Below are 17,596 nucleotides of genomic sequence, written 5' to 3'. Positions count from 1 at the left end.
CCGTATTACGTTCGGTCCATCCCTAAAGGGATACATAACATTCTTACTCCCACCTCCAATTACATGCCACTGCTATGGGAGTCTATCAAAGATAAGGAATACGTCAGAGGACACAATCCCTTCGAAGAACAAGTTACTTCTTACCTTGTAACGTTCTTTCGACGGGGTGTTCCTCCGATGTATTCCTTATCGCCCCTCCCATCCATCCCCGCAGTAATACTTCCCTTGTGGTGCGGTTTACGCTCCTTTAAGGTCACTAACCAATTCAGGCATGACTTTTCTTATGCTACAAAACAGAACTGAGCAACGGACGCAGCGCGTGGCTTTTTATGGGCATGGTGACGTTGGCGCCGATACGGTGGCCGTCGAAGGTCATCGACTCGGCGGACATCGACGCGCAGCGCCCTCTACAGAAAAAATGTCCGAGGCCAGCAAGCTGGAAACATATTAACAAAGATAAGGAATACGTCGGAGGAACATCCCGTCGAAGGAACGTTACAAGGTAAGAAGTAACTTGTTCTTCTGATGCTTGTATCTGCTTATTTTCACATGCCCCCATCCTTCCTCCCCTTGGAAAGAAGGCGCATAGATGTTTATCTGAGCTTTATTTGATATATATCTTCTTTAACATACCTGTACTCGCGCTGCACTTCATGCTACCTCATGTCAGAAACAGAACAATCTGAGGGACCTCGACGCGTGAAGGTCCATGGGTACAGTGGACGCCACACTAGGGATAGTATTACTGGCACGCCCTGTCGACGTCCCTTTACGAGTTTTGAAAACAACAAAAACAACTGTAATACTCTGCAGCTTCCACTAGATGTTGGCCTATGCATAGCATGTGAATCTAAGCAGATAAAAGCATCAGAAATAAGATTACGGTGTGTAATGTATCCCATATATCTTCATTTGAGCCAAGTCACACATTCCACAATGCCACCTAGTAGCCATCGCTGGAAGTTCACCTCCAGTTCTGAGCCACAACAGCAAGGCATTGTGGTTATGCAAATTAACTCAAATGCATACTTTTTCTCCAGGAAATTGTCTTGGTCTACGAGAGCAGTGCTATTTAATACATAGCTTAATCAACCCAAGACGGAAATTTTGCAAGGCTGTCAGGACAACCACATGCCTGGTTTCACCCTTATTTGGGATCATCAGTGCAGTATAGTCCTGACAGCCTTCTGGTTGGATCGTTTGGTCATGTTTTCACAACACTAAGAAAGTTTTATATATAGATTTGTGAGGCTAGTCGAATCTGCTTAGATCACATGCTGTGCATAGGCCGACATCTAGTGGAAGCTGCAGAGTATTAGTTTGTTTTTTCAAAACTCAAAAATGGGCGTCGACACAGGGCGTGCCAGTAATACTATCCCTAGTGTGACGTCCACTGTACCCATGATCCCTCACGCGTCTAGGAGCCTCAGATTGTTTTTTTCCGCCATACTGGTAGGAAGCATCCCGCGGAGTTCCCTGGCCTTAGCCATAATTTTGCAAAAATACATAATATTTCCCCGTTTTCTACATCCCAACGTTGAGTCACCAAAGTTCGACACTCGAAGCCGACTGGAGAAGAAAACAACTGTCGAGAGCTGCACAACAGACGTGGGCCTAGGAAGGCCTCTGGCCTGGCCCCTACAAGTAGGGAGAGTGGGGGGTGGTACATATATATATATATATATATATATATATATAACTACACACACTATCCCGCTGCCAAAGGGTGCGTATGGAGGGTACCCCTTTCCGGTTTTGCCTTAAGTGCAACCGCAAGTACCCTTGGGTCGACAGACACGCTACCTGTAACCTCTGCTTGCCAAGGGACCACCCCGAGGCAAATTGCAGAGCGTGTAGTCTGTTTAAAACGAACACTCTAAAGGACCGTTCGATTAAATGTTGGGCCCACCACGCCCGGCAACGAGAGGCCATGGAAACGGAGGGCGCCTTCATTGATGGCAGCGACGCCATCCTATCGGACGGCGAGGGCAACGTGGCGTCGAGAGACAGCCAAGCGCAAGTCCCCGACCTCAGAATGTTGTCCGGCAGGGCAGCTATGGGGAACCCCCCGGCGACACACGCGCTACCCACGACACATCCACTAAGCACTCGAGGTCCAACCGAGATTCGGCGCACGCGTCGAGTTCTCGGAAAGAGGCACGCAGAGAACGGGCCACCGAATCGGTGTCCTCTGGGCGTTCTCGATCAAGATCGCTGCATGACACCAGGCAACCATCCAAAGGAGGTTCGATTGTCGGGAGACGAAGACGACCTCCATCCCCAGGCTGCACTCCAGGAGTCGCCGTCAGCTGACCGCGGGACGGCTGCTCCCGTGCCCCGACCTCCACTCGCTAAGGAAAGGGACACAACCCCCGTATCTTGACGCCAGACGTCGAAGAGCTCCGAAAAGGTGAAGACACCGGGGAAGCACTCTTCCAGTCACGGGGAGGGGGGAAAACAGCAGAAAAAGCATTCAGCCTTCATCTGCACCACAGACACATAAGGACAAGTCACAACCTTCTGAAAAGATAGCCAAGACCCCTGCACAAGAACATAGGTCCAGTCAGGAAGGGAAACACTCCCAGGAGAGGGTAATCCCCAGTTCTAAGGAATGGTCAAGTGAGGATATAGACAGTCATGTCTAGAATGTCATCCCTAGCAGACTTCTATGCCAAGAATCCACAACACATCCTTGCCTATACCCCTGACGGGGCAACCCCCTCAGGGTCTAAGGACCCGCAACCCCTTGGTAAAAAACCTTGAGTTGAGGCACCAACGCAAAGTAGGTTTTCTGACCCTTATCACGTTCAGCTATACTCTGTGTCATGGGCACCAGACTAGGGGACATTATCAAGTCGCCCTCATATCCAGTTCATGGTAGACAGAAGGGAAGACAGGCAGGTGCATTGTGGGTGAAAGCATGGAGAGCAAAAACAGGGTTAATATCCATGTCAGCCAATGAAAACCCCTGCGGCCATAGAATAAAATGAGTCTTCCTGTTCCACTAGCATGGACCCCTTTTTGGCCAATACAGAACTAATGCAACGCTCTAGTCTTTGGGTGAGGCTCCTTATAAAAGCCCCGCCCAAAGAACAAGACTTGCTTTGTGTATTCCTCTGTTGCATCGAGCACGCGCTTACCTGATCCCAATCCCTGGAGTCTTCTACAGCTACCCGCAGTTCCGGCGCCCACTGGGCCTCCATCTTCGCTACTACGAGCTCCGCAACTGAAAGAGAAAGAAACAGAAGCATTAGTACAGCGCCAGTCTCTACTCACCTTTCTGCGGCTTTCCGACGGCGTCTGCAGCTTCATTCTTCACTCACGGTCCTTCTGATCATCACCGCTCGTCAGAGTTACGGGTCTTCTGATCTTCACCGCCCGTTCGACCTTCTTTTGGCAATATGCAAGGAAAAGAAAACACAAGAGAAAGACAGGTCAGTCTTTATAGACACTCGGTGAGCAAGATCCACAAAGACAATACAAACCTGCACATCTTCCTTTCGAACCCAGTGAAGCAACTGGGAAATCCGAGGACATTGGACATTATATGCACTAAGGGTCAGTGAGGTAACTGGCCCTGGAACTTTATTCGGGACTTTTGAACGCTTTCCAGTCACTCATAAGGGGAACGGCTGTGCCATTCTTCTCAGCAGCATCACCAGAACAAGCAAGGAGAACAGCTTCTAGCCAGCACGGCAACCATAGCGCCCCTGCAGAGCCAGGACGGAGAGCCCACCTTCCTAAAACAAGAGGTGAGCCCCCCACCACCCCCATTTGACACTGCACTTGAACCAACGGGGAGTCTCAAGGGAGGGTCTCTGGGTCTGGGCACTATTCTAAACCCATTCTTTGTCTCACATATAGAACCCCGATGAAGGAAGAAAAAGCTGGTTTCCGGGTGAGGGGATAGCAGAGCAGAGGTCTAAGGAATCCATCGCTCCTGCGGAGATTCAGGTGAGCGTCACATTCTATATGGTGAGGATCCATCATTTAACGAGTATCCAGAATTGCCCACGTTGGACGTCCATACTGGAATGGATTACTATGGGATGACGACGCACAAGAGGAAGACGAAGATGGCGCAGAAGTCTACAGAGTAGACTCCCCAGTAGACAAGGAACCTCCGGTTACCGACTCTCCTGTCGACAACTAACCTCTCTTAAATGAGGTTTTATTTAGAGCGGCTGAACACTTCCGCATAGATACGCAGGGAGCACAGGAGGAGAGGGACTTTGCCGAGGAACTAGTGGGAGAGAAGAGACCTGTGCCCAGGCCATCCCTATTCTCATGTCAATACAAAGGAGAATAGACCCTTCCCTTCTCAATCCCAATCGGGCAGTAAACCCCAGGATTAAAAAACTGTTCAAGGCAGCCTAATCAGACCCACTCTACATAAGGGAGCAACTGAAGCCGGACTCCCTGGTAGTGACTAATACCCGGAAGAGGGCGGGAACACCCTTATCTTCTGAAGCTCCCCCCGATAAGGAGAGCAAGAAGATCTATGGTTTGGGAAGGAAGGTAGCCTCCACTTTCGCCTACCAGGCAAGTATTGCCAACTCCACCACCCTACTGGCGAGTTACAACTGCCATCAGTGGGAAGAAGTTGCGGCACTCATTGACTCCGCCCCGGAACCTTTAAAAAGCCAGTTGGAGGGAAGAACCGTGTCCGGTTGCATCCTTAAGGCAACCTTTGATGCCAAGGATAACGGCGGCAGACTGATGGCAGAGAGTACTGTTATCAGAAGACCTGCTTGGTCACGACAATCTGGGTTTAAACCCGAGACACAAGCATCTCTAATAGACAAACCGGTGGAGCACGATCTACTGTTTGGTAAGGCGGTAGAGGACGCCTTAAAAAATGCCAAAGATAAATAAGAGACTCTCAAATCCCTGGGCCAGTTAACTAACAAACCCCCCAATCAAAGAGGGAATGGCAATTTTCGTCGCCCACGCGGCCAAAACTCACAAAGAGGCTCCAACTATTCCCAGGGGCAGGCAACACCATGGAATAACAACAACCAGCTGTCTACCCAAGGTTATGGCAGGGGTAACAAGAGGGGACCTGGTAAGGGTAGAGGCAGCCCCAATAGAGGCGGCGGCACGCCTCCAGCAAAACAGTGACGTTCCGTTCAGGGTCCCTTCTCACGCATCCCCAGTAGGGGGACGCATTACCAACTTCACCCAAGCTTGGGAAGGGATCACATCAGACAGGTGGGTGCTGTCCACAGTGTCCGCAGGATACTACATAGAACTGTTAGAGCGTCCCCGAAACCACCCTCCACGTCAAAAAGTACATTCATTAGACCACCAGAAGATCCTCCTCGAAGAGATCGCCAATCTTCTAGTAAAGGACGCGATAGAACTTGTCCCGGGACACAAGGTAAACAAGGGTATTTATTCAACTTACTTCCTTGTACCAAAAAAAGATTTGACAATGCGCCCAGTATTGGACTTACGGCCTGCAAACAAGTATGTCAAGCCCCAAAAGTTTCGCATGAATACTCTCCAAGAGGTAATCCCCCTCCTAAAAAAGGGAGATTACATGACAACATTGGACATGAAAGATGCCTATTTTCATATTTCCATGTTCCCAGCGCACAGAAGATTCTTGCGCTTCAAGGTGGACAGTCGGCACTACCAGTTCAAGGTACTGCCCTTCGGTATAGCCAAGGGTATTCACCAAGGTACTGGCGATGGCAGCGGCACACCTACGAAGGGAGGCAATCCCAGTATACCCTTACCTGGACGACTGGCTCATCACGGGGGTGACCCCAGTAACTTGCAGATCAAATATTCAAAGAACTATCAACCTCCTCTTCGAATTGGGTTTCTCCATAAACAAGAAAAAGTCAAGTCTGGTGCCAAGCACCTCCAAACAGTTCCTAGGAGCTGTCCTAAACACACAAGAAGGGTTGGCCTTTCCATCAGAGGAAAGAATTCAGAATCTAATTCTGCAAATTCTGCTATATCAGGCCGGTCGCCAGATAACGGTGCGCAAAGCGATGCGTTTGCTGGGCATGATGGCGCCATGTATTTACCTGGTCCCCCACGCGTCCTATGCAAGAATGGTTGGCGAAACAATGGTCTCAGGCAAGTGGTCAGTGGGACAATCTAGTGGTCGTTTCGCCAACACTTATACAAAGTCTTCACTGGTGGACAAGGGAAAACCTGTCAAAGGGGAAACCCTTTTATGATCCCGAGATACAGGCTGTAGTCATAACAGACGCATCCCTGTCGGGTGGGGAGCACACCTTCTCCACCACACAGCTCAGGGTCTCTGGTCTCACTCAGTGGCCAAGAATCATATCAAACTGCTAGAACTTCTGGCAGTATTCAGAGCTCTTCAAGCGTTCGAGCCCTACCTGTTAAACCTGTCAGTGCAGATCCTGACAAACAGCACTGTTTACCTGAACAAGCAAGGAGGGACTCGTTCGCCAAATCTGTTCAAGCTTGCCCAGAAAATTTGGATATGGGCACTCAGACGGAACATCTACCTGTCATCTCAACATGTTCCAGGGGATCTCAATTCTCTGGCGGACGCTTTGAGCAGGGATCCCCTCCCACAAGAACACGAATGGTGTCTACACAGAGAAATCGTAGAAGATCTCTTCTCTCACTGGGGTTTCCCCACTATAGACATATTCGCCACAAGCAAAAACAGACAGTGCACTGGATTCGCATCCAGGTTCCCCCAACCAGACTCTCAGGGGAACGCCCTGTGGATGAACTTGTCAGGGATTTTTGCGTACGCTTTTCCACCAACCCCCCTCATCAGGAAGGTGGTCAACAAGATGCACAGGGAATCGATGACGCTCGTCCTAGTTGCTCCCATGTGGGCGAGGCAACCGTGGTTCCCACACTTACGCAGACTAGCGGTGTGCGAACCCATCAAGTTCCCGTGCTGGTACAACCTACTGTCCCAGCACCAAGGTCGGACAGTACATCCTCAACCCAACTCAATGACCTGGCAGCATGGCTCCTGAGGTCATAGAGTTTGGACATCTCAATTTACCTCGGAGATGTATGGACATCCTAAAAGAACCCAGGAAGCCAAACACGAGGTATTGCTACTTTGACAAATGGAAGAGATTTGTTATCTGGTGCCAGAATAAGCAAATCAACCCAGTTGATTGCTCTCCTTCCACTATAGTCACCTACATGCTCCACCTGCTGGACGCAGGGTTGGTATTTAATTCACTGAAGGTACACCTGGCAGCTCTGTTAGCGTACACCACCTTGCAAAACAAAGTATTGTGGTGGAAAGTACCAGTGGTTAAAGCCTTCATGGAAGGAGTAAAGAGACTTCACCCTCCAATTTCTAACCCACCACCACGGTGGGACCTTAATGTAGTGCTTGGTAAACTCATGGGCCCTCCTTTCGAGCATATGCATAAGAGCAGTCTCAAACACCTGACATATAAAACTGCCTTCTTGGTAGCCATTACGTCTATAAGAAGGTTCAGTGAAATTCAGGCTCTGTCAGTGCAGGACCCTTTCTTTACTGTCCAAAAAGATAAACTGGTTTTACGAACACACCCTAGGTTCTCACCTAAGTTTATTTCCAAATTCCACATGAACCAGTCCATCAAGCTTCCAGCTTTCTTCCAAGACCCACAAAGCTCGGCTGAGGTGAAACTACACACCCTAGATGTACGTAGGGTGGTCCTATACTATGTAAACAAAACCAGACCGCTGTGGAAATCAGACCAACTGTTTGTCTCCGTAGCTACAGGCAAAGAGGGAGATTGCGTCTCTAAAGGTGCCATCTCTAAGTGGATTATAAACTGTATCCAGCTGTGTTACTCCCTTTCTGAAAAAACTCTGCCTTTCACGCCAAGAGCCCACTCTACAAGAGGCATTGGTGCCACTCTGGCTTTTATTGCAAATGTATCCCTTGACACCATTTGCAAAGCAGCTACCTGGAGCTCTATTCACACTTTTACTCAGCATTACTGCCTTGACACCCATTCCAAGACAGATACTCAAGTGGGACAAGCGGTTCTAAGACATTTATTTGCCCATGACCCTTCCCACATCCCACCTCCTTCTTCTAACACTGCTCGCTAATCTATGCACAGCATGTGATCTAAGCAGATTCCACAAGCCTCACAAGGGATACATTACTCACCGTAATCGTATTTCTGATGCTTGTATCTGCTTAGATTCACATGCGACCCGCCCTTCCTTCCCTCTGAGAGAAGGCTCATGTCTGCTTGTAGTCTTATCTTTCTATCTATCTGCTTGGATAATCTGTACTCGCGCTACTCCTCATGCTACCTCATGTCAGAAAAAAATACAATCTGAAGCTCCTAGACGCGTGAGGGATCATGGGTACAGTGGACGTCACACTAGGGATAGTATTACTAGCACACCCTGTGTCGACGCCCATTTTCGACTTTCGAAAAACGAACTGTAATACTCCACAGCTTCCACTAGATGTCGGCCTATGCACAGCATGTGAATCTAAGCAGATACAAGCATCAGAAATACGGTTACGGTGAGTAATGTATTATATATCTCTAGGCACATACACATAGGTGTAACGTTGCCTATCACATCAAATGTGCATTTGGTCCCTACTTTCTTATACTCAGATTCTCCTTGTGCAATACAGCCAAAGATTCCTACATTGTGGCAGACCAAAGAATTATCCTGAATAGTTCCACTGTTCTGCACCTTTCATAGAGGGATACAGGGGAAGGAATCACTTTCTAATAAGTTTCTGCCATTCGACCCTCTCATTCAGACCAGTGATATTAACTCTAAAGTCTAAAAATAAACTTAAGTTCCAATTCCGTTAGCATCTTCTTACTTTTCTCTACTGTATGGAAAGTCACATGTTGTAAGACAACCCATGTAAATTCATCAAGGTGATGTTGTAGTTCCTCAAAAGGCTTCACTGATAGTATGATATGATTTGGTATTTATATCGTGCCTATACACAAGTGTTTCTAGGTGCTACAAGACTGGAGAGGAACAGAGGAATGACCAGACAAACAATCTTACTAGGCCTTGTAACATTCAGATCGTGCAAATGCGAAGTGCAGGGGAGAGGGTGCAGGGGAAGTGCAGTCAGAGCAGCAGGGCTCTGAGTGAGCGCAGGGACAGCAAAGGACTACGCGGGTGCAGTCCCAGACAAGGAGTGCTGGGTAGGCCAGGAGGCAGTGCAGGGTGACTGGTCGGGCATATGTGACCTAGTACCCTGTGGGACTCAGAGGGCACTATGCAACCAGTCTAGGTGAGCAGAGCAGACGGACAGATTAGCATGGTAGAGGGAGATAGAAGGAAGAGGAGAAAAGGAAGGTCTTGAGCAGCTTTCCGAAATTCAGGTGGTCTGGCTCAAGTCTGAGGGAGGCACCTGCAGAGATCTACCCTCCACTCTCTGCTTGGAAAAGCATCTGACCTGCACAGAGTTGGAAGTAGCTGAGCGGAGGGCTCTAGAAGGAATGTATTTAGGAAGACCGATTTGGATAAAGTGAGGACCACAACTCCAGAAAGCCTTGTGGAGGACGCAGAGGGTCTTGAACTTGATCCTCGGTGCAGTGAGGATGCATATCCTAACACAGCTCATGTGTTCAAACATTCTTGTTTTAACACATCTTTCGGTTTTACCGATCTACTTCAAACCACATGGACAACTGATCATGTAGATCACCATTTTTCTATCACAATTGATTTATCTCTTCAGAATTGACACGTGAGCTAGGCCTATTCTACCTCTTTAGTGGCAGCTGTTTGTGGGCTCAAAATACAATTACCACATGGATAATGACCACATAATGCTCCTAAACCCCGAAGTTCACTTAAAGTGGGTTTTTGAACTATTGGTTCTCTTAGATCATTCTGAATAATAAGATCTCAGATGCACATGTTTTTCTTAAAGGCAAAGATTGTTCATCAAAGCAAGAGGTACCGCTATTCAAGATCTTCCAATTCCGCTTAATACCATTTTTAATCTTATAAAAAAGGTTGGTATATGTAGTCACACACACTGTCCTTTGCTCTGAAGTGATGGCCGATTTCTATTCATCTCCAATACAGATTCTTTTATTATTCCAGGCTCTTTTAGCCACTTTCCTTAGTTGTTTTCTGCCATAGCATCTTGTTTTGTAACTTCCAAATAAGTCTATTTTCTTCATCTTCATATACCTGTTTCGAACTGCTATTCCCCCTAAGGTGTAGAAAATGCCCGAATGGAAGATTATCCTTAATATGCCTCGGATGGTGACTATGTAACGGGGCATTCCTTATGTAGCGTGGCATTTCTCTGTGTTATCTTCATAGACGGAAAGTGGACTATGAACTAGGCCTACAGTGAGTAACCTTTCATTTTTATAATGGTACTGATATCACTAATATGGAATTTATAGATTGTTCAATGCTTATGCTATTTGCTGCATGCTCTTGCAATCCAAATGTTGGTTGTGATTTCAACAAATCAAAAGATAGTCAATGAAATAATATAAATATTTTCTTTTATTAATTGTGGGGGTTTGTCACCCCAAACCCTATGTTTACCCATGCTTTTAACCCCATCCTGAACCACCCCCACACTTTATAACCCCTTTCCCCCCCAAGGCCCCATATATTAATTTTTCATTGTTTCTTCTGTATTTCATTCGTTTTTTTGTTTTTTTCGTTTTTTTTTCTTTTCTTTTCCATATAATCACTGCATACCCACATGTTACATATTGGACCTCCCTATGGGGTACAATGTTCAAAAAGAAAGTTAAAAAAAAAAAAACATGAATCACTTTGAATGTATTATTGTGCTGTATAACAATGTCTTTTTGTTCTTAGGGAAAGCTACATGATTACTGGGAGCCTGTTTCTGAAAGCCAGTCCCCAACCAGCAAATATGTTGGACAAATTGCAAATGAAACTAGAAATTTCCCAATAAAGGCTGAAATGGAAGAAATTATTCAAGATACTAAATCCTTCTAGGAGAGGAGATACAAAATCCGTCTAGGAGAGGAAGGAGCACAAGATCAAGAATTATGTGTTGGCTCAACAAGATGTCTGTCTTGCTATTTTAAAGATTTCTAACTATGCTCTGAGCTCAGTTAAACCATCCAGTTCCTTAAATAATGGACAAACACAATTTTATTGAGTGTGATTTACACCATGATATTATTCTGCCTTGTCACTTTAATTGCCTGGTTTCATTCATTAATCTACTCATGATTTGTTTTATATAATTGTAAATGTATGTTCTTGATGTGTTTTGACCGCAAAGCCTCGTTGCACAGAATAAGATCGAAAGAAGTTACTGGGCCTCATTACAAGTGTGGGGGTCCGTAAATAAGGGTGCCGGTAGCAACCCTTTCCGGATCGTCACACTACAAGTCTGCCTGCAGGGGCTGTTGCGCCTGGCACAACTGACCTGCTGGGCACAATGCTCTCGGTAGGCAGACTTGTCACAGAGGCACCGTTAGCAACGTTGCCTCGTCTCCCCACTCCCACGGAATCCTATAAGACTCCATGGGAATGGGGAACAACATTTTCCAGCGCCTGACTTCCAGATCCACTGGGACTTGTAATGTCCCAGTGGCACCAGGATATCAGGCGCTGGAAAAGTGTCACGGGTACAACGGCAACCCACCGGACTCATAATGAGGACCCTGTGTCAATGTAGATTATTGATTCTGGGTTCATCAGCTCACTTTCATTTGATGCAATGTTTAATGTTTTTTTTAATGTATATAGTCAGGAATGGGGACAACATTGTTTACTCCCATGGTAAACTTGGTGGAACTCAGGATCCATCCCAAATGAAGCACTTGGAGAAGAGTGTTGGACTATTGACAGGCAATGTACTGAAGTGCACTGAAGGGGTTGTCTGTGAGAGTCTTTTCTCACATGTTCTATGTGTGACAGAAATGTTTTCTACTATTGCATATGGAAGGAGAGGGATTCACAAACGTGTAGCCCCACAGTAACCATATTTAAAAGAATGTGGGTGCTCAAAATATCTGCTGTGGAAGGAGAGATATGTACCATAGATAACCTTTACTGATCTATATAAGATACCTTTTCTGTAAGTAGCATCCGTTTCCTAGTGAGTTAGAGGTGCCATCCCATTGACCAGATTTCACCCTGCTAAGGTGTGCTGGCATCCACCTTTTAAGAAAAAGTGGAGGTACTTACAGAGCCCCTCTGAACATAAACCAGTGTATACAACTTAATTCTAGTAGTTTTTTGGGAAGAAAGGTATGGAACAAAACACATGTGTTTACCTTAGTAAGGGGGCGGGGAGGTCATGCAGGTAATTCTGCTTTTCATTGCAACACCTCCAAATCTTCCGTTTTAGGGAGACATTTGGTTATGCAGGCCACCTGTGTTAATCGCTGAAGATCTACTATGGTGCCGTCATCATAGCTGATCTTTGTTCCAAGATGTTGGCGCCAAGCACTCTTGTAATTTATTTAAAGTACACTAAATGCTTACGATTTGTAATTTTTTATTACTGGTCTGGGTTGCTCACTTATCCCACAGCAATATAGGGGAAACCACCTTTGTTACCTGTCCCGTTAACCACCATTTAATTGGGTTACTCTTTTTTTTGGTGTTTAAGTGGATACATCAGACAACTCATTAATAATGTTCTATTTTCTGTCAGTTAGATAACATGTGGGCTGCGTAGTACATGTTCTACCGTTCACGCTTTCAATATTGGTTGAAATTGTTATTTTTTTTAATTTAATGTAAGAAATTAATATATAGTCATCTTGACTTGCATATCATGTTGCTTAATTTAATTAGGTATTTTGGCATATGGAAGATTTGTCCGTAGCCACCTTTCTTTTAGAGAATAAAGAACAATTCCCCCAATATGAACTGTGACACACGGTATCAGTGTGATACAATGCAATTGGTGCCACAGAACAGTTGAGTGGTCAGTCAAGAAGAAGGGGCATGGGAAGGAAATCCAGTTAGTTGGTGGTGGTTTTGTGTTTAAATGTTGTTGTTAAAGTTATGTGTATCTGCGTGACTTGGGACCATTGGCCGACAATGGCTAATGTGATTTCTGAATATTTTAGGGCTGTGCAATGGCAAATGTCTTTGCTTCCTAACAATGTTTTTAACGCTAACAAGATTGATAAACTGGCTACTGAAAGTATCAAAAGCATGATGTGTAAAAAAAGGAAAAAAAAATAAGCAGTAAGTTTGATAGTTAAACGTGTGGCCATCTTCTCAAAGGATGTTTGTCTTGAGAGTAGAGTTGGTTAAATAATTTCAAATTAGGTCATAGTCTTTAAAATTTGCCAATGATCGCATTTCCACTTTCTTTTTGTTTCATTCCAGTACAGTGGTAGAAAAATAAATTTGAGTAACGATGAAAATTGGTAGGTAGTTGATGCTTCAATCGATTCTTCAGTAATCCAAAGGCTGTTTTTGATGACTGGAATGAGCTTAAAAGAACTGGACTAGTGGATGATTGACTGTAGCGAAAGTAGCATTTTTGATCTTAAATGTTTTTATTTTTACTGACAATGTAAAATGCTGCAAATAAAAAATGTACTGTTTTTTTAGTTGCTGTAATTGTAAAGTGCATATATTTTCTTACCATGGTGAACAGAGGTTAGATTGTTTTTGTACAATCCAGGTTTTCTACTTTGAACTGTTTTGTATTGAAGTTGAAACAAAACTAAAATCTTCTGTTTAATAGAAGTTTGAATACAAAACCCCAGGCTATGTCTTTTTATATAATTTTGGAGCAAATTAAAACCAGTTTCTATTTTGTTTTAGTATTTGTTTTATTGAGAACATTTGAAACGTGAACATGACCCAACTTTGAATCTTTAGTCTAATTCAGGATATGCTCTTTTAGTCTCTGCATTGACTACTGTAAGGAAGGCATGGTATCAAACCGTGAAGACAGATAAGTGTTCACAGTTCAAGGGTGTTTATTGAATTTTAAATGGGTTGGTTAAACTCCTAAACAATCATAAATCTAAAGATGGGAGCCAGCTACGACCATCAAATAATAACACAGTCCTAGTGGAGTCTGTCAAAATAAAAGAGCCTATACTAATAAACCTATTGCCAATCCTTACTTCTAAATACAAATGGTGTGAGAAACAATGTTATGCAAAAAGAGGTGTTCAAGAAATGATATGTCGGTGTAGTTGAGCAGGTGGCTTCCCTTCCCCACGTTTTCAACACGGGACAAGGTGGCAAAATCGACATTCACACACACTCTGGCTTCTCTGCCACGAGGATGCAGTTCAAAAACATAAGTATCAGGACCTTCTGCGCCAAAGTCTCTATCATTCAAAGTCTCTTCTTACAGATAACCGGTATCAAAGCTCCTTTCTTCTCCACCTTCACAAGTTCTCAGGTGATTTACTGTTCACCCGGGTCTCCCTCTGTCGGGCTCAGGTCGCTTGAACACAATATCCACAATTAATCTCCCTCGATCGGGCTTGGACCATGCAATCTCACTTTCCATACTTTCTCCTTTGGGTCAGATATCAAAGACTTTCGATTGTGCAATGGATTTGGCTCAAACCGTTCCAGGACCACTTCGATTCACAATATTCATCAATTGCTTTTTAACTTGCTTTTTATCCCTTCTTGGCTGGATACCTCACAGAGACCTTTGTTTGAGCACGCTCACGGTGCCGGTCCACTCCGTTAACGGTATTGTATCTTTTCTGGGTTAAACTTCAAACATTCGTCAGCAATTTAGCTTTACTTGCGTCTCATCACATGCATTACCAATGTTAGTTCCTGCGCTCGTTATACAATGTTGCTGCTTGCAACCTTGACTTCAACACAGCCCGGTCTTGCATCGGTCTCCCCAACTCACCGGCTGTGTTGATCTCTCTGGCGCTGCTTTGATCATGGAGCCAAGGACAGTACCACGGGTCAGTCATGCAGGAGGAAGCCTTGTTTCCTGGCCTTACGCTTTCTAATCTGAACGCTTCTTGAAAGTAACGGTTTCTTGTCAGAAAGGTCAAGGGTATTTCCCTCCTTGGGAACCCTTCTTGGTTTGCTGTCTTTCTCCCCTCGTTCAGCTGTCGTCTCAAAACAGCTGTTCCTTCATGTGCTTTGCCTCGCTCAGAGTGTGCTGTCATACTTCGCCTTTTATCCGTGTGGTGAAGTTTAATGGAAGTCAGGTGTGAGTCGTTACCAGTAATTGCCTGACCATAGTGGAGGGACATGTGAGGTACACTGCTCGGGTGTGAGTTTGTTTTTCCCCAGAGCGGGCTGTCCGTGTGAAAGTGTTCGTGTAGGGAAAGGGGGGGGGGTGGGTAAAGTCCCCAAATATACTAACTGGTAGGATGGGGAAAAAGTGTTGCAGGGGTGGGGTATACCACGTCTCGCCATCCGGTGTCCCAAGCCCTGAAGACCCCTCAACCAGGTGATCCTCCCGCACTGGTCCACTCCCAGGAACTGGATCCAAAAGTGATGGCCATCTACTAACTCTTTTATGTTTGCTGGCATAGAATAGCACATTTAAGGTGAAGATACTTTTTTTTAAAATTAAGTTTATTTCCTTTTACTCTGAGATGAGCATATTACGTATGCCACTCTTCTATTTAAGCTGCTTAGTTCAATAAATGTTTAATTTCTTTTGTTTGTGCCACCTATTTGATCTTTAGTTATTATACAGATCCAGACTACATTCCTAGCCATTCAGGCATGTATAATCTTTTACAAATCGCCCCATAATGCATGTATTCTCTGTTTTTTCTTTACTATGTTTTACTTAGACTCCCCATGTGACTTCTATTGATCTATAATGTTATAATTTTGTTTTATTTTGAATTGGTTTACATGTGAAAGCTTAAACTAATTGCTTATAAAATTTTAATAAAAATAACATAAAAAGAATGAAAGGAGTAATGTATGGTAAGAGAGAGACAAGCATATCATAAGAGGCAGTCCTGCTTCAATTCAGTTCTCAGCAACTACTTAAACAATATATAGTTAAGAAATCATATCACTGTCAAAGTTAGTGAGCCTGGTCTTACACATCTGAACCGTAAATTCTTTGGAATTCAATGGAGCTTCATTATGGGCGAATCTTCAAAAAATAGAGAATGTTCCTTTTGTAGGTTGGACAATTTGTACATAGATGTTCCGATGTCTCGCACACTTTTGCCTCTACACACAATCTGCATAGATGATCCACCCCTATGACAAATATTTTTCTCTCCAATTTGTGGGTAATACATTAGACTGACTCTCTTAGAAATGTACTGCACCAATTGGCATTTGGAAATCTTATGAAGGTAGCCTGGTGTTTTCACCTCAAAAGTCAGATCTCTGTACAGTTTATAGCTCTGAATCGTTTTCCTCATAAAACACCAGTCTGCATTGCATAGCTTCTTCTGAATTAAAATGGGATTATTACCAACCTCCATTTCTGACGCACCATTATCTCTTAAAATGTCTTTGCAAAACATTTGCAGAATTTGCTCTGCAGATCTGACAAAGATCAACAAATGGAGAGTTCATAGGCAGGTCCACAATCTTAAAGTACATTAATAACCAATTCCAATTGACAATAGCTTGTAAAGATGTTAGGCCTAATAAAAACTGCAGCACAGATGCAAGGCGGGAGCCCAAGAGCATTCTTCCACAACATAGCCTCCAGTCACTCAAGGCTTTTCCACATATCCCATGGCAAGGTGTCAAGACCATATCTAATAATTGATGTCTTATTTCCTTTGTAAAATTTACTAAGTGGTAATAAGGAGAAACGATCATAGGTGGAATTTATCTTTTTCATCCGGACTAAAAAAAGCCTTTATTCTGGTTTTTAGTTTCTGAATATGAAAGTCTATATTGGAAAGAGATGTTAAAACATAAATCAGGTATGCCAGATCTTCGAACAGTTTTGTTCCTTATAAATATACAATTATAAGGAGCACGTTTTTAGGATATTAGCAAAACGGATGATTTTAGATTTAATGATATTTTGCATCCAAAAGCATATTTGAAGTTTATTGATCAGTGGAAGTAAATTTCACAAGTAACTTGACTTTAATGTTTTGTAAGTCCTGTGACCCGACTATTCTCTATGCCTAACATTTTTTATTCATACTAAATGCTGCTGGGGGAGCTTAAACCTTTTCCAGCAGCTGTTTAAAAGCTAGATCATGCAGCCCCAAACTGCTTATGCTTTTCTGGGCAGGTACACAAATAAAGACATGTTTCCCCATGGGTTTCTGTCTTGTGGATGGGGTTACAAAGGTGCAAACAGACCGGACCCTGCTGTAAGAAGTTGACACACTCCAGGAATTGTTGCAGGTAGACCTGCCACAAGAGGGTGTTACAATTAAGTAACACAGCAACCCTCAAAGCCAGTGGCAGCAAACTGCCTGTAGCACAAAAGTCATGGCTTAAACCTACAGCATCATGACATAGGCTTTTCAGGGAAGTTAATTGTTGCAAGAAAAATATTTATCCACAAGTGATTTGAGGGAGAAAATAATTAGAAAGGTGTGCATCCGCTCTGGGGAACAATTATTTACTTGCCTGTATCTGTAGTTCTCTACTGACACCAGCATCCATGTGGGAAATCCCATCAACTAGTCCTTCATTAACTGTGAAGTCAACACAGATTATTTAGGCTTTCTTCGAG

The 17,596-nt window shown here is 44.3% G+C and overlaps 1 protein-coding gene across 2 annotated transcripts in view; it reads left to right on the top strand.

Annotated features, from left to right (window-relative positions):
• Positions 1 to 13,743, top strand: part of SLF2 (SMC5-SMC6 complex localization factor 2) — a 1,286,318-nt gene extending 1,272,575 nt beyond the window's left edge. For both annotated transcript variants that reach the window (XM_069611667.1, XM_069611668.1), the window contains exon 20: positions 10,801 to 13,743. In XM_069611667.1, the coding sequence (XP_069467768.1) occupies positions 10,801 to 10,944 (144 nt within the window). In that variant the 3' untranslated portion in view covers positions 10,945 to 13,743. The remainder of the gene's footprint in view (positions 1 to 10,800) is intronic.
• The last annotated feature ends 3,853 nt before the right edge of the window (positions 13,744 to 17,596 follow it).

This window comes from Ambystoma mexicanum, chromosome 8, assembly GCF_040938575.1.
Source record: "Ambystoma mexicanum isolate Mex_15411 chromosome 8, UKY_AmexF1_1, whole genome shotgun sequence".
Taxonomy (NCBI): domain Eukaryota; kingdom Metazoa; phylum Chordata; class Amphibia; order Caudata; family Ambystomatidae; genus Ambystoma; species Ambystoma mexicanum.
Note: the sequence above shows the minus strand (reverse complement) of the source record. Positions and strands in the feature narration are given on the sequence as shown.